Source organism: Monopterus albus, unplaced genomic scaffold (genome assembly GCF_001952655.1).
Source record: "Monopterus albus unplaced genomic scaffold, M_albus_1.0 scaffold1.1, whole genome shotgun sequence".
NCBI lineage: Eukaryota > Metazoa > Chordata > Actinopteri > Synbranchiformes > Synbranchidae > Monopterus > Monopterus albus.
In genome coordinates, this window is record NW_018127881.1 from 3,246,385 (window position 1) to 3,273,022 (window position 26,638).

The following is a 26,638-nucleotide window of genomic DNA, read 5'->3' on the forward strand; positions in this document are numbered from 1 at the left end:
CCTCAGATTTTCTAGAAGAGATAAGACCATGCACATTTATCACCAGTGAAGAGAGTGGCCATAAACAGCAATTAGTATGCACCAGCACAGTCTGGACCTGCACGATTGCTGCCTGCCGTTTGGTCCAAGTGGATCTGTTTGCCCATTTGTGTTATATTTTAAAAAGTGGGATATCAAAAAGGCATAATTTCTTTGCAGTTAAATAGGTCTTAATGAACTGTTTGGGTAATGAGGCGATGAGCCACGAGGCAAAGAGGAGCAGTGGCAAACATGGCAATTAGCAGCACACGGAGAGTCCATTTTGTCATCAACCTGTCATTGTCTGCCACTACTGAGAAAGGGGTTCATGCTGTGGTATTATTTTTAATCTTAGTCTCTCTCTGTTTCCGCACATCAATATTGCATCAGGTGACCACAAGCATGTGCGTGCATATTATGTTTCTCTTGATAGAAGTAAAGAACACCATAATTCAGCACAAAGGAGACCCCAGTACACTACTCTGTGTTCTCATTGTGAGATCTAAAAGTTCAAATAAACTTACATGGGTGCTCATTACATGTTTATGGGAATATTGTTTTAAGCCATCAGGAAACAGAGGCTGAAATAAATGAATGAATCACTGACCATAATAATATACTGTACATAGTAACATGTGTTAGATGCATGCATCATTCATGGGCACCAATCAGTTTGCCAGGCAGTTTGAGTCATTGTTCTACTGGCCATGTTTAGCTGAGGGAAACAGAAGCTTTATCATCTCATTAACACTGCTGCAGAATACATAAACCATGCTACTTGCATCCTGTTGGCTGTTTTGTCTTTGTGAGGAATTAACCAGATGGTGGTGTACTGGAGAAGTGTGCCAGTGAGTAGTGAGTAGAAGATCGGCTTCCCAGCTGGCTGGAAATTTTGGTTTAGAGGAAATAAATGGGAAGCAAGCCGTTCATCCTCTGCATCTCATGATAAAGTACACAGGAAGATGCCAAATAAGAGGAAGGGACAAGTTGATGACGAAAACATTTTGCCAGTGATGGCAGAATGTCATCACTATTTTCGAGTGCCTTTTTTTGCTTCAAGTGAAGGTAATTCGCCATTTTATGTTATTCCTACAGCATCATACTTTTTGGAAGTGGTGCATTAACAAAGAATATTTAATCCGCTTGTTCTGAAAGCAGTGGATATTTGATTATGGTGGTGCCTGTTCCATGCTCACTGCTGAAATAATTTGTTGTTTAGGAGAACTATATGACCCAATCACCTACCTTGTACGTTATGTCCAATTGTGTGCAACCAATATGGCGATATGGTTTGCCTATCTTTTATATGTAGTCAATGGTTCCAACCAGCTGTGCATTGGAAAGACCCCCTGGTTGTCGAGATTGTCGAACCCAAAATTTGCCTAATTATGCTCAAATGTGGGGCCAGCATTACTCTAAAAACAATCAATGATTCTATAGCTACAGTTTGAAGATCAACACAGGCAATTGCTCTTTGTTCAGTGTAGAGTGACAGAGACATCCTCTCTGCATCTCTGCTGTGCACATGGGAGTCATTAGTATCCCGATGTCTGCTGACACAACTGAGTGTCAGGTAGTGAAAATGTGATCCAGCACTTTCACACCCAGTGCGCACATCAGTAGCACTTCACCCAACACACTTGGTGGAAATATGAGCCCCCGCTTCTTTGCCAAGACACAATAATAGGCAATTAAACCACTCATCCGATAGAAGCAAAACAAGATTTGTTGAAAATGAATGAAGCATTTAGAGGTTGAGTAATCATTCCATGTTCCTCTTTCTTGTATATTGTCTTTCCTGGTCACTGACGAGAGTGCATGGATGGTAAATTGTAGCTTTGAAAAAGTGGCTTGTATTACATTTCTTCGAACCCTCTTCCTCTGTTGTTGTTAATCATGATGTGTCTGAGCAGGTAATGAAGTTTATGGCTATGAAGAGTGCAGTCATCCATCCTTATAATAGTGTTCTTGGTATGCTTTACATGTTGCCTCTTACTTAAGTGATGGAAATAGGTTTCCCAGTGGGTCAGTGTAACCAAGCTAATGGCCAAACACATTAGAGTATGTGTTTGTGTATATGACAGCATGATCAATGTGATCTATTTAATAATAATAACAGTTACACCAATAACACCTCACCTGTGTGTTTCCATAACAATACATGATTTGAACTGAGCTCCAGAAATGGATAGGACCTCTTCAAAAATATGACCATAAATTTGTTTTAACCCACCACAACACAAAGAATAAAGGTATATTCTTTACTGCGTAAGTAACACACTAAAGCCTAGAACAAAGTATTCTTTCATCACGCCCCTTGGACTCACAAACAGTTAACCCATCCAGTGTCCCGAGAGGATTACTTGTTCCTTAGCTGGTTCATGCGGCTGCAGCCCAAGTTAACGTTCAGCTGTAAATATCCAGCTGCATGCTTTCACACATAAAAGCAGACGTTGTGAGGTGAATCACCAAGGCCTTACATTAACCTGTAATAGAGTGATTTTTTTTTTTTAAATTCCCATATGAGTAGGTAAAAAGAAGTTTGAGCATAAACCCATACATTAAAGTGACACCCCTTCATTATGATGTGGGCAGTTGTTATCAATTATATAGAAGAAAGCAAATGTGTTGCAGGTTGTCTTCTGGTTTTAGGGGCTCCTAGTGTTTTTCAGCGTAATGAAAATAATCAGTCACACTTAAGAAAAATGAACACCTCATTCTCTCAAAGTCAGTGTTCTTTGGTCCTCAGGACGGCTGAGATGAGTTCCCAGTGTTGAAGGTGATGTGGCGAGAGGTGATTCAGGCCTACTGAGCAGCAGTTCCTAAACCAGGAACTAAAGAAAGGTAGTCAAGCAGTTGCTTTCGCTATTTACTATTCGTCCCTTATTTTAGTCCAATATGGTTAAATATAAGTCTAGAAGAGGAAAGAGCAAACCCTTTTTAAACTTCCTGAATTTGCATATATTCTACTGCATACTTTATTTTTTACGGTTTCTTTTATCCTTTTAGAAACTTGTTTTATTAAGAAACTAATGTTATCAACACTTGCAATGGCTAAAAAAAAAGCAACATAATACATACATTCTACATAATGCATTAAAAGGCAGAGCCCACTAGAACCCAGAGGTTTGTCTTTGTATTTTCAATGATAAAGTGGAATCTGCTTGGGATAGGCACCCTCTTTTTCTTCAGTTACATTTTCAACTCAGTCCTCAATTCACTTTCCCTGTCCCTCTCTTTATGTTTTGACATAGCATGGCTTATAATGTAGATCTTTACAGAAAATTAGATTGTTTGTGTTACATTTTTGGTGTTTTTCATGTGTATCCCATTAATTCTATCACCATGATTGTACCAAAACAAAAGGAGATGAAATACTGGAGGATCACTAATTTACAGTGATATTATCTTGTATTCTGGACATGAATATTTCATAGTGTATGTTTTCCTGGATTTCTTTTCAGGCAGTTGTGTGACACATCACATATGTAAACACCAACAGATTACAAGTATCACAGCACCATTTGGTTGTCATGTAATTTGTTTGCAGAATTTCCATCATATGGTGAAACTGAAAGGAATGACAGGACAACATAAATCATAATCCCTCCAAAGAAAGGAGGAATTATGATTTTCACTTGGACAAATGTTTTTTTTCTGTTTCCCACATAATAGTTAATATACTATTTTGCAAATGAACAAATAATGAACACAGGCCAAACAATAAGCCCATTGTATGAATGTGTTAATTCCGTACTCTGCTTCAAGGTTAGATTTGTGCACCGCAGCGTCCCTCAATAGTACAATTTATTTTCCATGTTTTCAGCATTTATCAGCCGACCACACTGAAGCCTATGCATTCCATCTGGGCGATTATATCACTATAGCTACTGTGTATGGATTAGAGTGGTACAGAGATAATTTGCTTGTGTGTGTCTGTGTTGTGCCACTGCAACTGTTCTATATGTATGGCAGTGTAACTGTGTGTCAAGAAAGACAAGATTGAAAAAGCCAAAGAAATAAAAAATCTATATTCTCACAGCAAGATATACATACATCGTACACACAGTGGTTTATGGTAATGCAGTTGGCATGCCTGTAGCCCTGACTGGAATGATGATGATGATGATGAGCTGCGAATCTAAAAGCCATTACACCTCCCTATGAGTTCTATTATCACCACTGACTGATAATTGCGTTGGCCTGTGGTGCTACGGGAGCGACAGCCTGGTGCTGGTGCCTTTCTTTATGGTGCAGCCCGATATGATCTTTGAGCGCACTGGTGCGAACACACTGGACTTTTTATGGTGTCCTTTTGTGTCACACAGACCAGACGGAGCTGAGACTGTGAGATAGGAATAAAAAGAGAAGGGAGAAAAAGTTAATGTTAATTAAGAGAGAAGAATGAAGGAGGGGAGAGCAAAATCAAACCTCATTTATGAGAATATTTACTGGGCTTTTGCTCTCTTTTTTTATTCACCGTTTTCTTTCAAAAGAGAGAATGATGAGGCTGGGTTTACTATTAAAGAGAAGATGGGTCATACAAGGACAGCTAAGTGGAGAAAGGTGAACTGCAATAACATCTCTCTCATACCATCACTAATTTAATGCTGTTATTACTGGTGTAAGTGGATTTTCATCTCCTTATATGCATTCCAACTTTCAGTCATTGATATTTAACTTTAGATGAAGCTGGACTGGACTAAATAGCTCCCCAGGGGGAAATCTGTTGGTTTCTATGGGGACTTTTATTCTCTAGCAAAAAAATAATGAGGCAGAGGTAGCTATGAGGTGAGGATAATAAGTTTGTAGTCAATGGTGAGCTTTTTAGCTGAGCAACTCTTAAATGAAGACGAAAGAGAGAACACTCCATTTACTGATCAGCTACCGCTGTGATGCCTTAGAGCAACACAGTAAACTTAATTAACGCAACAGAGCTGCCACCAGCAGAAGGCTGTTGTTGTATTAGCAAGTCTAAGTGTGCATGTGTTAATGCAGAAAGGGGGACGGCTTTGCAAAAACAATGAAGCTTACTCAGCTTTTCCTGTTTATGAAAACAGAAAAAAGCAGTTGAGGGAGCAGCCAGGACATATTTGAATCCATTTCATTGGATCATGTGATTTAGTGCAAGATTCATTTATGCTGAAGAGACATAATAAACTGAACAGGCAATAGATCCGTTTTTTATATATATATTTATTTATTTTCTGCATGTACCGGTTTTTAGTTGCATTATCATTCACATTTACATTGACTGGGTAAAGCAGTCAGAAGATTGTTCTTCTCCTTACCCCTTGATCTTTGAAAAAAGGATGCATCTGCAATTATTTTCCTTTTCTCCTGCCTCATCATTACCTCTGAGATCTCCCTTACTCTCTCCCTCATTTCGTCCTGGTTGTCCATCAAAAGCTGTGCTTTGATATTCATGTAGCAGTATGATTGAGATGCAAAAGAGATAGCTGCAAGGTCCCAGGTCATCGTCTTCTCCTTCTCGGTTTCCTTTTCACCTCTCGCACATATTCATCCTTCTCTCTTTTCCTCGCCTATCTTTCCCTGGTTCATCCTCTCTGCTGCCTTTTTGAGGTCATGTAATTGAGCTTTTGTCTGCTTCACGACATGTTTCTTATGTGATTCACATAAGAATCATCAGTTTTAACCACTTAGCATACCTTAGCACAGCACACTTTGCATTTTGAAGTGTTACACTCTGCTGCATATAACATCCCATCCCGAGATGTTCTTGTTCTCTGGTCAGTTTCTGTTGAGTTAATTCAGATCCCCACGACTTGTCAGATTAGGAAAATGTTCTGCCTGTTGGCCCACAGCCACTCCTGTTTGGGCGTAAAGAGTCGGTAATTTGGCCTTCAGGATGAGTTAAACCGATTTCTAATTCTTGAAGTTGTGTGAGTCTGAAAGAAAGTTTTGACCCTCTGAGAAAAGAACCCATTTCAGAGAGAATTCAGGCAAAGCCACTTGATCCGGCTTTACTGTGGATTTGTGATTTCTTCCTGCAGACTAAACTGAACCTTTACCCTTTTTGCCTTAGTGTCTCTGAGGAGGTTCTGAAATACACCTTTGTGTTGAGATTGTCACATATTTGTCTGTACCTCTTCAATATAATGTCAGCAAGAAGGTGGTGATATGGCATGACTCATGTTTCTGAAGAAATCCTGCAAATGTCACTCATGATCCCAGTCTTTGTCCTGTCTTTGCCCGGTGTTTTGCCTGTGGTGTCAGGCCCAACCCCTGTTTTTGTTCCAGTTTTCCAGCTGTCATTACCTGCTCTGCACACTCTCCAGCATTCCACTGGTGTAATCAACCACTTTGGCCCCATTTAGACTTGGTATTAAAATGTGCCTCAGTGATCTGAACACCAGTGGACAGCCGAGACACATCACCGTCAATATACATTTGTCTTCAAGGTGCCCAGCTGACCGCTTGTGTTCAGATTTTGCTACTGCTGCGACACCTCCGCTTAAACATCCAAAGGCCACAGGCACAATTATTATGCCACTCTGTTACCAGACAAGTGCGAGTAGCCTCAATAACCAAAGAAGAAAAAGCAGACAAACGACAGATTTGTACATGGATGTATTGTGAAAGTTTTCATAATACATTGATGGATATGTATTGGATCTTTCTCTCATTTTTTTTAATTTATTTATTTATTTACACTGGTGCATCGTCACCAATGCTACCATCACATTCTGCATTGATCATGTATTTCCTGAGACGCCTTAGGACAGTGGTCCCCAACCTTTTTATCACTGCGGACCGGTCAACGCTTGACAATTTTACCACGGCCCGGGGGAGTCGGGGGGGGTGTACGTAGATGAAAATTTTAACTCCCCATAACGCTAAATCAGTGGGAGACCTGAGCTTGTTTCTCTGCAACGACACGGTCCCATCTGGGGGTAATAGGAGACAATGACACCCGAAGTGTGTTGCTTATGTTCAGTCTACTCCGTTGTTTTGTTTTGGTTGCTGTCACTGCAGAAAAACCCGCCTCACACAGATAGGATGTCGGAAATGGCAACAGGGTTTTCAGTGCTGTGGTGGCGATCTCAGGGTATTCTGTCATGACTTTAATCCAGAACACCGACAGAGTTGTTGTCTCGAACATACTTTTAAGGCCGCCGTCATTTGCGATCTCCAGCAGTTGATCTTCTTCTTGCACAGACATGCTGGATTCACCTGGTTTGTTGACAAATGGGTTGCAGATCCATTCCTTGGCAGTTCGTGGGTCCTTTGTGGTTGGGAAGTAGCGCTCGAACTCTTTTAAAAGCAAAGACAGGTGATCGTGCACCAGCTGGGAGAATGAAGGCTCAGGCTCAGTCTCACCCAAAATCCCCACTAATGTTTGAAACATGTCCAAAATGCCGCTGTTGACGCGCCGTCCCCACAAATCCAGTTTGGCTTTAAATGCAACTACTTTATCTGCCAACTTGAAGATAATTAATGATTTCTTGTGCGGCCCGGTACCAATTGATCCACGGACCGGTACCGGTCCGCGGCCCGGGGGTTGGGGACCACTGCCTTAGGACGCATTAGCCTTTATGCTATGAAAGAAAGGTGGTCAAATGCATGCCAGACCAACTCTGCAAGTGGTTTCAGTGACCGGATCATCTGTCTTGGTGATCATCTACACGTGTATTTAGCACTGTCAACTTGTGATTTAACCCCCAGAATGGATTTAAAAGCATCTAAATGGGGTCTCTGTTATTAATCTTGGTCTCAGCATTCACTCACTGCCAGACTGTGGTCGTTGAACTCATCTCACATGACTCTCTGGTGTTTGTTTTCTCTGCTTGCACCTGGTTTTGACCTGTTTTCTTCCATGGACTCCAAATCTGCTTTTTCCTGTTTGAACAGCTGATTTCACCAATGTATGGACATTTGTTCTTTCTACCTGTCCTTACTATGTATGGACACCCTTGTGTTTGAACTCTGTGTAACTGTGCAGTCGGGAGTGTTTCCCGATTGGAGTTGATTTCCTGTTTTTATGAGAACTCAAGAAGGCAGTGCAGAGCAGTATAGATAATGGATGGATGGAAGAAAGCAGTGTTGCGTAAAGATGGACTAGAGTACAGATGTGCTGACATCTGGTAAATGTGGATGTTTTTTTTCCAAAATGTATTTGGGAACTTAAGGGCATCCTAGGCAGAATTCTTGGAAAAGACGTTGTTTTGTGATAGGAGATGGGTGTTACCCTAAATGTTCTTATATACTGATGCATTTTTTTTCAGACCAATAGCTTCATGGACCAACTGCAGCTTTTGTTTGACTGTTAATTTGGATGTTAAAAATAAAAGGCTGTAAAGGAGGACCTCTGACTGAGTCTTTGTGTTTACCACGGCAACAGCCATTTATGTGCCACGTGTTTTACCTTTGTTGTTGTTGTTTCAGAGCCAGTCTGTGTTTCTGTGTTGCTGTTTTCCCAAGCCAGTTACCTCACTTGTGTTGTAGTTTCTTTTCTAGTTAGTCAAAGACCTTTATAGTTGTGTATACCTGTGTAAACCTGTTACTTTGTTCTGCAGTTTCTATTACAAAAGCCCTGTTTTCCTTGGCACAATGTCCTAGTCTTCAGACTGCAGTCGGGTTCTCTAAACTACATTGGCGACACTAAGTCCTGTCTCAAATTGTTAGTTTACACCCACGTTATGAGGATTATGTCACACACACATACCAATTCATCTGTTCAAATACACTCATATATACTTTCACAGTGCTAGTAAACTGTAATACAACTATGGCCTTTTGATCCCTAGGTTTTCAGAGTTGTAGGAAGATAAGCTGTGAAATGTGTTAGCCCCCCCAACCCCCTCCGGCCACAGTATCTGCACCACTGACCTTTTCAGGCTGGCATGTTTGTGCTCCATCGGCTGACCATGTCTGTAAAGCTAAAGCCAATATTCAGTGATTTGTTTCATTTGGCTGCTTGAGTACATCCTGTCAGCTGAACTGCTCTGCCTTAGGCAAAGACAGAGCTGCAGCCTGAGCCCAGGGGGATACTGTGGATGTTCCCTCTCATCAGCTCTCAGCCGCTGTCACATCCCCACCCTGCAGAGAGAAACACCGCAGACACAACAACACAAGACAGGGATCAACATTAAGAGGTTACTTGTGGTCGGTGCCATGTCTGTGCTTCACACTAGGGTTCTGGAATATGGCTAGACACATTAACACAGCCACTTAATATGGTAGCGCAGGCAATAAGAAAAGCCGCACGGTGGTTAGTAGGCTGCTGTTTGACAGCCTGTCTTTGTGTTAAGAGTGAACAGGAGTGGCAGGGGCAGGAAGCAGGGGGTAGAGGATGCTGGTTATGGGCTTTGGAGGACGTGGACCTATAGAGCCTTGCCTGCAGCAAGAACATTTGGTATTCACCTTCTCAGGGTTCTGTCAGTAACCTGTTAGAGGTCAGCATGAGAAAAGGCATCCCTCCCACACACTTCAGCTCACTGAGATTGGATAAATATCACAAAGTTTCTTAGAGAGGACTTTCAAACATCATCTCATATGTTAAATGTCATCTGCTGTTCTCTGATTGTTCCTGGACTTGTGCACTACATGTTTATGTCCAATACAGAACATGAGTTAGATTATACTGTAGTTTTGTTTAGATAGGTAATTATGTCTTTACATAAACAGTGATAATATGTTCGTCTTAGCATTTCAGCAGCAACAGCAGCATAGTAATTTTTTCTTTGTTGTTTTGTTGTTTTGTTTTAGTACAATCGGATGTCAGCCCTCCATCTGGTTCTTGAAAATTCTGTGGTGAATACTCTGTTTTGCCTCTAAGATAAAAACATAAATCAAAACAGAGAATATCTTATCATCGGTTACACAAGTGTATCTTACATTATGTGCTACTGTGCATCCTTTATTGTGTCTTGTGCAAGTCGCTTTGAGCAGTGTGAATCCTCTTTACTGTAAGGGGTTGGCAGGCGTGTGTGTGTGTGTGTGTGTGTGTGTGTGTGTGTGTGTGTGTTCTCAACCATATTCCATATTATGCTGTTTCTTGCTACTGTTATATATGATCACTGGTGTCTCTGATTGGAGTGGTAGAGAGATCAGCGGTGACATATATACTGTAAATGTAGTTTTGTGATATTAAGAATTTATGTAATCTTAAAACATGTCCACCTACAATACAAACTCTTATGCTTATAATGTTTAGAAAATTCATTTTTTATGAACTGCACTTTCAATATTTCTTCAGTTAATTGTGGCACACATTTTTGTACCTAGACAGATGGCTTTATGGTGACCTATTATTAGAAGGAAAGTGGCAAATGTCTTCATGCAAGTGACATATCCTTCCTTACTTTTAAGGCCCCAAGGCAGCAGATTGTGCCCTAGAGAAAAGCCGGGGAGCTGCTGTCACCATCGCTGCTGTGGCTAGCTCCATTTCTCAACTCTTCTCCTCTTCACTCTGCTGTTTTCCAACTGTTGTCATCCTTCTCTTTTCTCCAACATTACATCTTGCCTTTTTAATTATTTTTTTTTTATTCTCTTCACATCACATCATTTCACTTTGATATCTTTCACTCACCTTTTGCTTTAGGCTACTCATACCTGTATATTGCTGATGCAGTGAAAGTTAAAAGTAAAACAGGAAGTGAGTAAAGGGAAGGGATTGTAGTAAGTGAATGTGGTGAAGATCAGTCATTATCAAAGCAAGGTTTGAATTGGTCCATCTTTCCAAACAGTCACATGACAGTGAAAGCTGATTGAGAACCGTATAGTTCTACTTTGTCCAATTTGCTGCAAAAGACACTTAAAGAGTTTTTTACTCTAGCAAATGGTTTTACAAATGTTCAGTTCAGTGTTGTAGTAAAGATTAAACTCATATATATAGAAAGAAAGCAAACACATTTAACTAGATTTCAAAAGCTCAAAATAATGTTTAGAAAATATATGATGCACGCTACTGATGATGCATGGACTCTTATAGGCGTCCATTCAGTGTGTGTGTGTGTGTGTGTGTGTGTGTGTATGCACTTGGCATTACCCACATTCTGGTGATCAAAGCTTTTTAACTGGACAAACACTGATCATTTGTGCATACACAGACATTGCTGCTTCAGTGTAAACATACTCGTATGTACACTTATGCAAATTTATTCTTGATTTAAAACTTATCAATAAACAGAAAATATTGACCTTTCCCCTTCAGCAGACGGCAAATATCGATGGCGGCAGTTCAAGTGGCTTTGTGTGTTGTGTTTTTAATGGAAGGACAGTCATAATTTCACTTGACTGGTGAAATCTGTGTACATTGTCAGTTGTTTTTGTATTAAGTTATTATGAAAATGTTATCAGTGAAACAAGAAATTAAGATTTTGCAGCATGACGTTTATTTCAAAACAAGGACTGAAGGACCGAGTCACATGGTAGGTCAACTATCCTTGGACTGTGGCTGGGTGATATGGCCTCAACTCAGCTCAACTCAACTTTATTTATAGAGCACTTTAACACAGCCAAAGCCAAACAAAGTGCTTAACATAAGATTTGATTTAAAACATATAACACGTGAACAACTACATTAATAAGAATAAAACAATAAAATAAAATAAATGAACCAAGATAGCAAAATAACAAAATACTATCCAAAACCAAAACTCAGCAAACAGAGTCTCATGCCATAGCAAAACGCCAAGGCATACAAATGGGTCTTCAAGTAAGTTTTAAAAATGGCCAACGAGGGGGCCTGCCTAATGTAAAGAGGCAGCACATTCCATAGCTTAGGAGCCACAACGGAAAACGTTCTGTCCCCTCTAAGTTTACGCCTAGCCCTTGGTACCCCCAGCAGGAGCTGGTCAGCTGATCTGAGGCACAGAGAGGGACTATAAGGAAATAAAAGTTCAAGAAGGTACAGTGGTGCAAGACCATTTAAAGACTTAAAAACAAATAAAAGAATCTTAAAATGAATCCTAAAGGACACCGGTAGCCAGTGAAGAGATGCCAAAATAGGGGTTATATGCTCCCTTTTATGCACTCCAGCCAATAGACGGGCAGCCGCATTCTGAACCAATTGGAGACGAGCAAGTGACGACTGGCTGACTCCAACATACAGTGCATTACCTTAATCCAAACGTGATATAATAAATGCATGGATTACTGTCTCAAAATGCTGGCATGCAAGAAAAGGCTTTACCTTCGCTATCTGCCTAAGGTGGAAAAAACTACACTTCACAACCGCATTAATTTGGTGATCAAATAATAACACTTTATTTTTAGGCCATATTACAATACATGATAAATGTCTCGATATTTTGAAATCTTCTCTAAAGCGCTTCATAAATGCTCAACTCAACCACTTACATACAATCACATCAGTATGATTTTAGTGGTGCCTGCAGCATACTGTATGTCTGCATTACAATTTTCTTGCTTATATTCATTAGTGGTTTCAGTTGGAACAATCTGAAACTTACATACAAAAATGGTTAAATCACAGCCAAGTTAAACTTAACAACAGTATTTATTTAAACCAGGCAATTGCATACATAGGCTTTTAACAGCTGTTTAATGAAGATAAATAAAGCAATGATGTAGGCCTACATACTGCATCATTTGGCTAAATTAATCTTATTATACCAAACCCTATATACCAGTATTTCACATTATGTTTGCTTCTGAAAACTTGATATGATAAAAAATGATAGATGTGTATTGAACATTTTATTTATGTTTGAACGTTGTAAATTTTGGTTTCTCTACAAACACTTTACATAGTGCACCTGTTATTATAGTTTTATCTCACAAATTCTACAAACTGACTGAACTGCAGCAGGAGAATAAACAACTCGACAACATTAACGTTAATTCAAAGACATACCACAACAGGACTGATATGTTTCAGTTCATTCTATTAAAAAAAACTCATTTTCTTTATCATGAAAACACAAACCTGAAGTGCTGTAATGTGCCTTTGTAACTTTAGTTCCTAACAAGTTTATATATATATATAATACTTGCACTGACAGAAGTCTGGGTAGTTGGTAACATATTCATAATGAGTAAAGGGGCTTGACTCCCACTCTAACTATTGTGGTTGCTGTTCACTATTGCTCTCCTCACCTCATTGCACTGAATCTAAAAAGCTTTGACGTACCCCTTGGAGACTGTTAATATGCATTGTGAAAATCAGCAACTGAAGCTGAAGTAAATGGTTGTGGGGAGTGTACAACAAGGAAGGTTTATTTCAAGACCTCATCACAAGATCCCAGAGTGCATTTATCTTACTTTTTATCTGTGAAACAGACAGTTGTTAGGTTGTTACACTGCTGCATGTTCCTTTTACTATTCCTCCTGTCTTAATACTTTCAAACAAGTTCACTGTTCACAGTGGACTAAGTATTGATCATAAAAATGTAATGGCAGTCAAAGCCTCATGTACATTACAGTAGTTTGGCTGCATGTGTAAGCAATGTCAAAGGAATTAAAATAGTGCAGAGGGCCTTTAGAGCATTTGGTATAAGTGGTACACATTGAATGTAACTTTGGCTTAAGCACTGAAGATCTGAAGGATTCGATAAGAGCTGAGCCCCAATAAGTATGTTAAGGTTTAAAGGATCAAGTTAATTATCCTATATAACATTCATCTTGAAAATGTGTTGAGATATTCAACAAGTCAGTCCATTCATTGCTCCCTGTATTTACAGTTATCAATAATCAGTTTATTCTTGCTAACTGAAAATACTACTCTGTCCCATGGTATACGATTTATGAACGTTGTATTCATTGAACATATTAATAAGTGTAGTAATTAAATGAGGAGTCCCACTCCTTTTTATATCAGTCCTAGTGGTGAAGTCAAATCAGGAATAAAACAGAGGTTATTGATCGAGGCTTGCTTTGGTTTAATAGGACCAAAATATATTTTGTGTTTTGATGTGACAAGATAGACAAGAAAAGAAAGGAATATAAGGCAAAATTATTGTGTCGGGTGATATAGAGATACTTAGGGAACCTTTAGTAGCTTCAGTCTAGGTTCACAGTGGAGAGGGATACTTTCTCAAAACAGATTTAATAACCTACTGCACTGAAATCATGCAAGTTTGGAAATGTAAAACAAATGTTGGCATCAGTATTTTGATGATGATAATGATAAGCTAAGTATTTTGAATCTTGGCTTGAGCAATTTCATATGCACTATGCATCAGTTAATCATAAGCATGTTTTTGTGGAAATCAGTGCAGTGAAATCAGATCATTTATAATTGATGTATAAATGCAACAACTTAATCGTTACACTCATACTGATATTTCAAAGGTGCAGAGTTGAATATGTTTTCTCCATCGGCAACAAACTGGAGTGATGGGCATACTGCACAGAGATGTCTGTAGTTTTATGTTACAGAAAATATTGCTGCAGACATGAAATCATTCAACTAAAGCAGATGAGCCTTGAAACTGTGATTAACTATCTGTCTCTGTTTGTGTTAGACTCAGAGAGAGTTCTTGCTTTTAAAGACACACTGTGTTTGATCACACAAAAGAATATGAAATAAGCTGACTCTCTTTCATGTCTATAGAGTTGGAATGTTTCAAAGGCACCAGGCTCTCTCAAACCATCCACCAGCAGAGCTATTCGCTTGTGTGTTCGTCTGTGTCACAGACAGCTGATGATCGCTTTAGGGTACGCAACCAGTGTGTTCACAGATTGGACTTCATTAAAGCACAGAAGATTGCACCGGACAGGGATCACTGAGTCCCTCCCTCTGTCCTCCTCTCTCTCTCTTCTGTCTCACTTGACAAACTGAACTAGTGTCTCAATCGTAGAGATTAAATATAAAAGAAAATAAATAAATGGTGTGAGCAGGGGAAAATGGTGAATGTTATTAAAACTTGAAAGTGGGATGCAAAAGAGGAGGAGGTGCTGAACACTGGAGCTGGGGAATGTTCTGAGCTACTGTTCTGAATTATCAGATGACCAGATGGCCATGAAGTACAGTACTATATGTAGCTATGTGTATACATACAGGTATGTGGTACTAGTAGTCATAAGCTTGGGACTATGGCTGATAGTGGATTTATGAAACTACCTTTTAGTCCTGCCACCAACTTCAGTTAGTGTTCTCCACTTTGTGAACAACCTTCTGCTTGATTATAATTAATGCAAGACAATGCACACCTGCTGTGCAATTTAAAGTACAAGATGGGGAAATGCCTTATCCTGCTGCCATATTCTGTCACCGGTCAGTGCAACAAGTTCACCTTCAGGTCATGTTAGGTGCACTACGCTGCAGTTTTCATGGCTTCTGCAGCTGCAGCACAGTTCCCCCCCCAACAAAGAAGAGCAAAGGTTTAGGGTTAATGAATGTCACAGAGCAGTGACAAAACCTTTGGTGCAGACCTTCAGTGCAGCAGAATGCCCATGCTTTAAATTTGATAATTAATTGTAGTTTCTATCACTAAGTGTCATGGTTGTCGGGGTAGTTGGTACTTAAATCACAAATAAAATGACGGGAATCAGAATCCACTTTATTTTCCGCTTGTGTTGGACACACAAGGAATTTGACTTCGGTACAGCGGCTCTCAGTGTGCATGCTTTTCCGTAAAGCAACGAGTAGACAAGTAAGAGATAAGGCTGCAAGAACAAAAAAAGAGAAAGAATATGCAAACAAGAAAAAGGAATGTGCATTAAATACACAAACATACATACACACAGTCTAGATGCAGTTTTCCAGACAGATATATACAAAAGTATATTGTGTTGTATCGAAAAAGCTTAATTCTTCAATCTAAAGTTTAATACATTTTATTGCACAAAACAGTTTAAATTTCTTTCATTGCTGCACTGAGTAAAATAAAAGCAGTACTCTCTTTAAACTAATAAACTACTTAAACAAATTAAATAAAAGATTTGAAAGGTTTCAGATTCAATACAATGTGGTCAAACTTCATCCCATCAGGCTATTACCAATGAACAAACAACAATTAGACTGTAATCAGTGTTTAAGGTAAAGGAAAGTGAACACCCCAAATCTTTCAATGCCGACAGTTTCATTTTGAGAGTTGTGATGATCACAACTGATGATGATCATTACTTATACTCATTCAAATTAAACCACAATCGTTTAATTGCATTAGAATTTTTTTATAATGTATATTTTGTTCTCTTGTGTTTGGTGAATGTTGAGGTCTGATCCTGTGATTTATATACAGTATTTGGTTGTATCGCTATCCCTGTATTTATATTTTAATAACTTATTGTTCAAAATGTTTTAACTTACTGCCATATTTGTTACTTTGCAGACCAAGCTGGAGGAGGAAAAGTAAAAGCTACATCAGTTTAGGATCTTTTTAAATCATTTTTGATTTCACAAAGAATATTTTCACAGTAGGTAGCTTTCTTTTTAAGTTTTATATTTACTGCGACCGACAAAATGATGTGGCGGTCTTCATCTCAATTCATTTATTTATGTTCAATAACCCAGGATACTGTTTCTCACTTTCTGGAATTGCAGACTGGGCGTTTGTGGCTCTCAGTGTTTGGATGTTTGTGTTATTGTCTGTGTATGTATGTGTGGAATTGCATGTCAGCACGCCAGCATGCTGGATTTTTGATATTTCCATGTAAATGAGCATTTGCCTTTCTATGGCAGACTGATGAGAGCATGAATAAATAACACCTGGACAGGGCAACAAGGTTCACGTAGATAAAATATGCAAGAAGTGAGTGGTTCCTTTTTATTTTTGTAACTTAGATATGGACAGACATTGGAATCCAGGGGGGTACTGCACAAAAGTAGACATAAGAAATCCAAGATAACAAGACAAAGCGAGGTTTGACCTATTCTACTGAGTGCATCCTGACTTAATGCGTTTTAAAAAGGCAAAGCCAGGTTGAGGAGGTGTGGCTAGCTCAGGCCAGGTCTAAGTAATTTGGATGACTGCGCATTCACAACTATCTTAAACAGACCATGAGGTTGATCACAGATTCACCGATGCTGACATAGAAGCTACGTTCTATTTGGCCATGCTGGCATGTTGCATGTTAAGTAGTGCTGTTGAAATGAACAGAGTCCACGCCTAACCACGTGAACAGCACCGTGCCGGTCAGGTTTTTGAGCACACCCGTTGAAGACATATTTCAGACCCGGAGAGCATGCGCACTCATGGACGCTTATGGGGAATTCAAGCACATAATCTGTAAAAATGAAAACATGGCTGCTGTAACAAAACAGCGAGAACAAGTATGGCAGGCGATAGCGGACCGACTGAATGCATTAAGTTGCCTAAGATATACATTTTCTAACCACTGTTCTTAACTAGACTATGACATCATCTAAAAAGGGCAGGTCAGGTCATTTTAAAGGAAGACGCTTCATTGAAGACACCTTTGCAGCTTTATCCTCTGTCTCTCACTTTAACAGCTGCAATAAAAGTCAGCAAACTTCTAACAGAAATATGAACAGCAGTCTTCAGGAATGTAATCAGTAACGATGACTGTCACATTTTACAGATTAACTGTAAAATAATTCATTGGTTTCTGATCAGAGTGACTGCTGACAGAACAAATAAGGCACCAGGAGTAATCAAGCCTGGCTGTTAGCCTGGTCTGGAGCAGGCTAGCTGCAAAGAATAAATCTCCATAGTAACTTAATTTTTCTTAATTTAACCTGCTTTCATGCATCTGAGTCAGGGCCGGGATAACTGGAAAATCCCAGTTTCGTCCTTTATCTTGGTTTTGTGCAATATCCCCCAGAAGATCGAAATGGAATAAATTACAATAACTGCTTCGTTTTTCGTGTCTGCTTTATCTTGTGTGTCTATCAGTGAAGCTGAGTGGGGGATGAGACAGAGGAAACAGATGTGTGTGTGTGTGTGTGTGTGTGTGTGTGTGTGTGTGTGTGTGTGTATGGGGGGGGGGGGGGGGGTGGGGGTGAATAGAGTAACTGGAGAGAAAATGGCTAAAAAAGGAATTGATCATTTTCCCATTGCCATGGTGTCTGTCACTGAAGTCTGGTGCTGACAGAGGCCCTGATCCCCCTGAAGAGCTATCTGACAAATAATTACAAGCCAAATACAGGGTCACCCATCAAATTTCTCATCTTCTTTGCAGAAATGTCCCTCGCACATCTAATAATTATTTCATTTCCACAGTTGCATCTAAAAAATATTGAATGACAACTAAGAGGAATTCTCCCCACCTTTAGAGCGGGGTGTGATTTAAAGGGTTGGTGCCAGCTGAATGTGTTTTCTTCTCACCTGAATGGACAATCATCTGTCAACTGTTGGTTTTCATAGGAGAGACATTTTGAGGACCTCCCCATTGCTTTATTAAAGTCCACTGTTTTGTCAGTTTAATGTTACTCTGGGCAACACACACAGAACCTTAAAGATGTTATCGAACATTTGCAGATTATTCTGTAGATCATGAACCATCAAGACTGACACTTTAAATGTGTACAGATTTATAATAATTGTTTACCTTTTCTCCAGCTTCTTGTGGTAACCCAGGCTCCTAGAAATTGATGTTTTAAAAGAAACAATTGTGACCAGAATGTTTATTTCCTTGCAGTACAATATCCACTTGCATTGAATACAGCATGATTAAACTTTTTTTATGGTTATGTTTAGACCTTCACAGCACTTCATTAAAACTAGAGCGTTATTGTCTGGTTTAATTCAGAAAAAACAGCAACTTCAGACACAATAGGTTTATTTACATTTTATCAAAACCTTGAGTTTTCTCTAATCTTAACCAAATTGCATTTGTTCCTTAAGTCTGATGATGAGCAGGATTGTGGATTTGATCCCTGGTCTAATAACCCTACTAATAACCGCCGCAGGCCTTTGTTGAAGCTCTCCCTGTTTTTCTTCTTTCCACTTTCTTGTCTGCCTCTACTGCACGCTATCAACTAAGAGCTGTAAAGCCCAAAAACGATCTAAAATAACATTGGAGACATGATCCAGGCAGCAGTCAGGCCTCATTATGAAAGACTATTTAGAGAAATAAATTAGTACATTTACCAAATTTCTAGGAAGCAGGTTTTTCAGACCAGAAATTATTTGAACGGCTAATTTCAGAAGGAAATGTCAAATTCTTCTGTAATTTATATCATAGGACTTGTACCCACACATGACCTTCAACTATTGTCACTGTTTTCAATCTTTAACATCGTCCAGACTCAGAAGAAATAGAAGCACCTTTGACAATGATACACATGTTTAATCTTTTCCCTTATTGGCATGCATAAGACATGCAAAGCATTCTGTGGAGATAAATATTACCCAGGACAAGAGACACCAGAGCTGACCGAAATAAAGAAAAGTCTAATTTGGAAAAAAAAAAGGTTTTAGAGGAAACGCCAGTGCTTTATTTATTTATTTACCTGACTTCCCAGACAGACTGCCTCATTTAACCTCCAGGATAATAACCTGATGCTCTAGAAATGAAGGACATCTTCCGGTCAAATGTATTCATTATTTGAAATCCTGAATCTCCTAGTTACTTTGATGTCAGTTTAAGTCATAAATAATTTACACCTTGCTTTCCTTGGACTTGTTACCCTCACTCTCCTTACAGATCTACATTCTCTCCCCTCTGCATGTGGCTCTCCTCCTCAGGCACTTTCTTTTCATAGAAAACTGCACCTTCTCAATTTCTCATCCCCCCCTAATCCAAACAAACTACTCATGTTTAGTTTTCTTCAGAATCACAATCTTTGGTTTTAATATCCTCCAGATGTTGCCTCGTGCAAGTTGCTTTTCTGTGTGAAGGACTTGCTCTCTTGAAGCCTGTCGCAGTGCCCCCACAGCCAGATCTACTATAGATGCTGGAACAAATTTCACCAGTTTGACTCACAAAAGGGAGATAAAGAGATAAAAAGATAAAAGGTAAACAATCTGGAGACAGTGCCTCTGTCACTATATGCCCTTCTGAAGCATCTAGCTTGTTTATGGCTGTTTTTGGTGAGCACCACCTCATGTTTTCAGTCCTTAGTTTGTGTTAGCTGTTGTCCTCAGTAAAGAGGGGTATGAGCTCTTCACCATGGTTGGTCAGTCCATCACACGGACAGGCTAATAAAAGGTCTCTCTGTTAGTAAAGAGGTAATAGTAACTCAGAGGTGGCCTATTCTTTATTTACTTTACCCTCTCACTCCTCACTTCCTCTCTTACTCCCTTATTCTTTAAACAGTTACTTTGGCTCTGTGTCATGGCTCTCTGCCCAATTTAGTGTTGATCTTGGCTCACCTGCCGCCAACCTATTACATTTGGGCCTAATTCATGGCTGGTGAACTGAACACCAAATACTGAGGGAGAAGCCAGAGGAAAACAAAAATGTGAGGAACAGTGAGCAGTATAAACTCAGTGTACCACTGGCTCAGCAGGCTGCTAATGAACAGCATATCTTGGTTACACTTTGATGAGAAAAATTGGTCTCCTGCTGTTCCTTTCTGTGTCTGCCTCTGTGTTCCTGTGTGCTGGCAAGCATGTACAGGACTGTAAGGTGCATATAAGCTTGTGGTTGGTTACTTTCAGTTCTGATCCTTTCAGACCATTTTCTTATGGTTACCTGTTTTCCTTTCTTCTCTTTCCAACTCTCTCCCCCTCAAATTATCCCTTTGCTTGTTCATTCTTCTCCTTCTCATTGTTTCTCCCTCAGGTCTGAAGGCCATGCTGCACCACTGTCAGACCCAGTAGTCATTCAGCTGTACAGATGGCTCCAGCCGAGGAAATCTGAGCTATGCATCGCCCATCTGTACAGTGTCTGTTACATTCCTTTCGAATGATGTCCCAAAAAAATTTGAGCGCAGGAAGCAGGAGAGAAAAAAGGAGAGCATGGGAATGTTTGAAAAGAGGGATATTTTCTTGGTTGGCGTGTTTTGATAAAATAATAAAGCCCAGCTAGAGAACAAATAAGAGTAGTGGTTAGAAAAGATTGCCATTACCTTGTATCACTGTCATAACAGCGGGGCCAATTGAACCTGTCCAGCTCCACTCTCCAAAGAGTTGTGAGTTCATCCATTTTTAATTGCAGTCTTTATAGTAAACGCTGCCGTGTAGCTGTGACTTTAAGCTCCTTTGATTTGTCCTTGACAAGACAGTCCATTCAAGCTCAAGGGGCATTATTGTGACCCCTGACCTCTCTGGACAGGACAAAATACTTGGAAATGAATAATGTTGACTCATGCCATAATGTTGTGGCAATTTTGTTAAGTGCACATGTAAATCAGCCAACTCAGTGACATGGACAAGAGATTCAGTTGTTCAGATCAGACATGTAAATGGAAAAGGCATGTGATCACAGGGACCTTGACAGCTGGTGCCAGACAGGGCAGTGTGATTTTCTTTCACACCTAACCTGTGTGATACGGTTCAAACAAACACTTGTTCGTGCTTGCCCATTCGGTTTGGTTAGTTTAGGCTTCTGCCACCTGAACCAGGGAGGCCCACACATGAACTCTGTGATATTAGAACACAACTGCTCATAATAAACTATTTCTTTGCAAGGTGACAGTCACCAGGGCTGATGACTTCATGTTACAGCTTCATTAATATGCTGTACATGTCATCTGTTTCTAATGTCTTTCTGTCAGCAGGTCCATAAAGAATACGGACTAAAAAAGAACAAGGAACAAAGCTTGTAGTTTTTAAGTGCAGGTGTGAAAAGCACTGTAGTATCGTTCCTCCACCGTGGGAACTTAATTAGTTGTAACCCAGAATTTCCCATATTCGTAATCAGGCAGAACTTGAAGGGCTAATGTGGTCGGTCCTGTTTTGCTTTTCCACTGTATTTTTCTCTGTGCCAGTCACTGTTCACGTCAAGCCGGGACTGAGCTCCGCTCCTCACAGTTGAGCAGAGAGCATCAAGTCAATGACCACAATACTTGTTAATCATGTGTGAAACTAAATCTGCCACCGACCATATGAGCAGTTTATAAAACAGCAGTTGAACAAGCACAAGACAACCTTGCAGGAAAGTGACTTCTTTGCCACTTTGCCCACGGTGAACTCACTGAAGTCCCTGTTTTACCTCTAAGCTTGTTGTTGTGCTGCTGAGTAATGCTTATATCACACAAAATCCCAGCCTGTATGGGGTAGTGGAAGCAGGTAGTATTTGTGCCAATGATCTTGTTTTACAGTTATTTTACAATGGTTTAAAATTAGCATTATATTTACATTTTGGAAGTTAAAATGTCACATGAACTCCATACAATGTGAACAGATTTAACATGATAATCAAGCCTGTATTTTTGAAATTGCTGCTTAACTGTTACTTACGAGTAATGATGATTATGACAGCCTGAATCAGATGACTAAGAAACGCGACTACAGACAAAGTGATGGCATAATGTAAAAGACAGACGTAGACTCTCAGGTGATCTCTATTCTCTTATGCGTGGTTGTTGGTTGTAATCTTGAGCAGCGGATGCAGAAGTACCAAGATCATTTACTTAGTTAAAGTAACAATACCGCAGTCTAACAATACTCAATTCCAAATAAAAGTGCTGCATTCAAAATTGTACCAGGCAAAAGTACAAAAGTATTCATATAAAAAAAAAACTCATTATTCAGAATGTCACATTAATAAAGGTGGAGCTCATCTTATATGCTGTTTTCACATGGTTAGAATATAATAATTACAATTTGAATTCATTTACACACTGCTGGGTAGTGTGTGACTTTGCCACTGGTGATCAATAAAGTCTCTATATATACTGTATATAGTATATAAACATATATATATATGTATGTATATATATGTATATATATGTATATATGTGTGTGTGTGTGTGTGTATATGACTGAAAAACAACAAATAAAGTTATCAAATGCATGTAGTGAAGTAAAAAATGTCATATTTGTCTCTGAAATGTAGTGAGCTCAAAGTGTAAAGGAGCAGAAATGGAAATATTACAGTAAAAATACCTCAATTATGTCTTATTATAAGTCTAGTACTTAAGTAAATGTTAATTAGTTACTTTGTTACTAAGGAATGTTACTGGTGTTTTGCTGCAACTTCTGTTTTTAAAGCTGTGGCAAGCTGATAAGATTGTACTGACACCGGCGTCAAGAAGCTGACCGCCATCTCTCATTCACTGTCACAAAAAACTCTAGTGAAAGACGGCAGAGAGAGATGGAAAGAAAGGAGGAGATTAGGGTGGATAGGGAGGGAGGCTGCAATGAAATTAAATGACAAGAGAAAGATGGAAGATAAAACAAAAGGAGAGTAGAAAAGACAGTGAGACAGCACTTTGAAGACGGGGAAACTTGACGAGTAAGGGAAAGACAACATCAAGGTGAAGAAGAGAGAGCCGCGAGGTTCAATGGAAGGTGAACCTTCCTCACTTCTTTCCGAATATTGGTTGTCATTGCGGGCTGAAAACCTGACCTGCATATCTAGCACCGGGTAATACGGCCTAACATGGTTAGTAAAAAAACAGCATTCAGTTTGACCTAGCCTTGTAATAAAAGTGAGCACTTAAATGTAGCAGCTTCAGACCACAATCAACCATATCGTAAAGGGAGCGGCTCAGGTTGAAGCAATTGTAATCTTAGCCCTGCATGTTGTATTACTCCGTTCATGAATAAATAAATGCATACAGTAGATCACAAATTCTTTTTGGAGTGAAAAGGAGACTTTCATTTGTTCATTTTGGTCACATATTTTATATTTTTTGTGATCACAATGCTGGATATGAATTGTAGTCTGATTTAATGATCATCATTCCTACTCTTTGAAGCACATAAAAATTCAAAAAGACTTTCACATTAGTCTCATTTTAATCTACAAGAACTGTAAACATTATAGCTTTTTTCACTTAAAGTTTGAGTCTGGCATTGTTCACCAGTAATGTAAGTTACAAAAAACCTTGTCTAGTTTTAGACAGTACCAAGAATGAGCATGTTGTTTTAGAGTATAAACTTTTATGAGTGATTTCAAGGCCACAACAGCCAGTACTAATAGTGGCCACAAAATAATACTGCTTTCTCTGAACGCTTACGTGGTGTTGTCGGGTGATAAAACAAATACAAATGTTAAAGTAATACAACCTTTTCCGATTAGATGGAACTGTCCTCTGTCATTAGGTCCATACGAATGTCAAACAGCAGCATTTGTGCCTGACATTGCATTTCATCTGTCCAAAGCAACAGCACGTCTATTAATATTGATTGCTTGATGATTTTGCACACACTTATAAGCAACATTGTATTCATCATTTTTGATCAGTTGACAACCTCCCCCCCCCAAAATATAACCAGTGTTATCATTTTGAAAATGCTGTTGCTTTCGGCTCTTTTGTGACATCCACTATGACTCTGTCTCTGTTATCAGTTTGTGTCTCTGAGGCAGGCAACATTCACTTGCACTGCTGTTTCAAAATAAAGTATTGCAGGCCATTTATCAGGCAGCGAACAGTCAGACAGGAACAATCTGAAGTTGTAGCTTTGATAACAGTAGCAGCTGAATATGACTTTGGAGCTGTATAAAAGTTTATAGGCACCAATCAAACCAGCAAGCTTATATGACAGTCGTTTGATGTGGCTGTGTGAGAGTAAGAAACAGATATATCACCTCGCTCCCAGATTGTGTTTGAGTGCATGTCTTCGTGTCTGTCTAAGCACTACAGGCTTTTAAGCAATGTGGCAAATGACATTTGAACAAGAGAATATGTTGCTATGAGTAATGACCTTATAAACAGCTGGGGCCAGCACCTGAGCCAAACCAATAGAAAGACAGACGGACATAGCAGGTATTTTAGCCAGGGAGGTGAGAGGAGAGAGCAACATAACAAGTAAGGAAAGTGGGCTGGGAAAGAAACATAATGACTGCAGAGAAAATAGTTGGGAGGGAAGCATAGACACAGGCACGTGAGGAGCTAAATAAGCTGACAGACCAATAAGCAACGGAGACACACTTAATCAGTCTGTTGTCCTATGGAATCTTTTATAATGTATTTCCAGTTAAGGTCACCTTTTCAAATAATGGGTTAAATCTTCTCATTTATATTTTATACTATGTAGTCTAAATATACCATCTCGGTCCCGAGCAGGATGCTATCATGTCAGCTGTCGAATACAGTAAAAGACTGGGAACGTTTAGTGTGCGCAGAGGGCTCGGATGATGGCAGGCAGACAGGCACAAAGACAGATGTAGATGTGCAGGGGAAAAGAGGAGAGGGAGATGGGGGGGAAGGAATGATACAGATGGGTTGAAAGAAACCAGACAAGAAAGTAGGAAGATGGACATGAGGGCAGACAGAGGAAATCAGATGGGCTGGGACTAGACAGGATACTGCAGAGGGACTGACTGGCACATATGGGGAGGGGCGTTCCACCTGCTGGGGTCCTGCATGAAGGACATCTCATTTGTGTGTGCGTGTATTAGTATTGATGTTTTGTATCTTGTTTGGATGTGGCCCCTGCCGTGTTTGCTTTCTGATGTTTGTTTATCTGTGCTTGTGGGTGTCTCACAAACCCTCGTAGAGCAGTGTGTGTGTGTGTGTGTGTTCTCGTAGAGCAGTGTGTGTGTGTATGTGTGTAACTGAATTTATGTCCACCATATGCCAGACATACTAAATAATGCAGTTAAAAAAATTAAAGGTGCTTATAGTTACAAGTGCTACATCCATTCAGTAACCTTTCTCAGCGCGGTGAGACTGATTTACTTTCGATTTTGTAATTCAGCTTTTGCAGTGTTTTCTTTTTCTACTTCAATTTAAACATTTTATGCCATAATATGAGACAATGGAAGCAGTGATATTGTCACACCTGATGTAATTAGCACATTTGGGTGACATGTTTCAAAAGACAATGCACAGTTGTTTAATTATGTTTCTGAGTTAATTACTGACACATTTTTGTTCACAAGCCTTAGGACAAGCACAACAAGCATCTTTAGTGAATTAAGCGTTTATCCAACCACACCACACGTCATTCATTAGGACAGTTATCGAGCCACTGGAGGGGGAGCACACAAGAAGGTGTAACTAATGACATCACTCACTGCTGTGTTGCATTGCAATTACTGCTGGAACAGAGCCATCGTTAATGTCATTAGTGCCACCTGTGCTTTTCTTGCCCTGACAAGTCAAAATGGCTGCTGTGAAGAAGGCCTTTGATTCCCATAGAAAGATAAAGGAACATGAGTGCTCCGAAGTTTGCAAGACTATCAATACTCAGGTTAGGCAGATTTATTCAGAGAGCAAAAGGACATGTACAAGGTGAATGACTTTTGACAGAGAAGAAAAGGAAAACTAGTGCTACACATCAAGTAACACAAACCTGCCTGTCTTTTTCATGAGCTCTCTGCCACTATAGCAAGAAAGTCATGTTTGTGTCTTGAAATTGTCTCTATCAAACAAAGTTCTCACAGTTTATCTTAATTTGCAACATTTAGATTTTTGTTTGTCGATTTATTCTCTATCTGTTTTTGAGATTCCAGAACAACTCAGAGAACCCGCTGATACCTTATTTCCCCTTATCATTTCCTGTTTGTATGTTCAGTGTGTGGATCTGATTTGGATCATTCTGTCAGGTAATATATGGGCTATGATATGAGGCTATAATTACACAAACACTTAACACACACTTATTAACTATATGTGGAGATGTTCATACACCATATACAAATGGAAATTTGGCTTTTTTTTTTAAAACAA

General features: G+C 39.5%; 1 protein-coding gene across 3 annotated transcripts in view; it reads left to right on the forward strand.

The window, feature by feature from the left end:
- LOC109957907 (acid-sensing ion channel 1-like) overlaps positions 1 to 26,638 on the forward strand; it is an 83,801-nt gene that overhangs the window by 23,508 nt on the left and 33,655 nt on the right. Inside the window, exon 3 of one of the 3 annotated variants that reach the window (XM_020596510.1) lies at positions 20,638 to 20,855. The exons of 1 other annotated variant lie outside the window; for it this stretch is intronic. In XM_020596510.1, the coding sequence (XP_020452166.1) occupies positions 20,638 to 20,643 (6 nt within the window). In that variant the 3' untranslated portion in view covers positions 20,644 to 20,855. Of the gene's footprint in view, positions 1 to 2,767; positions 3,239 to 20,637; positions 20,856 to 26,638 lie in introns of those variants that run through there. One more of the 3 variants, XM_020596343.1, reaches the window with a different exon arrangement.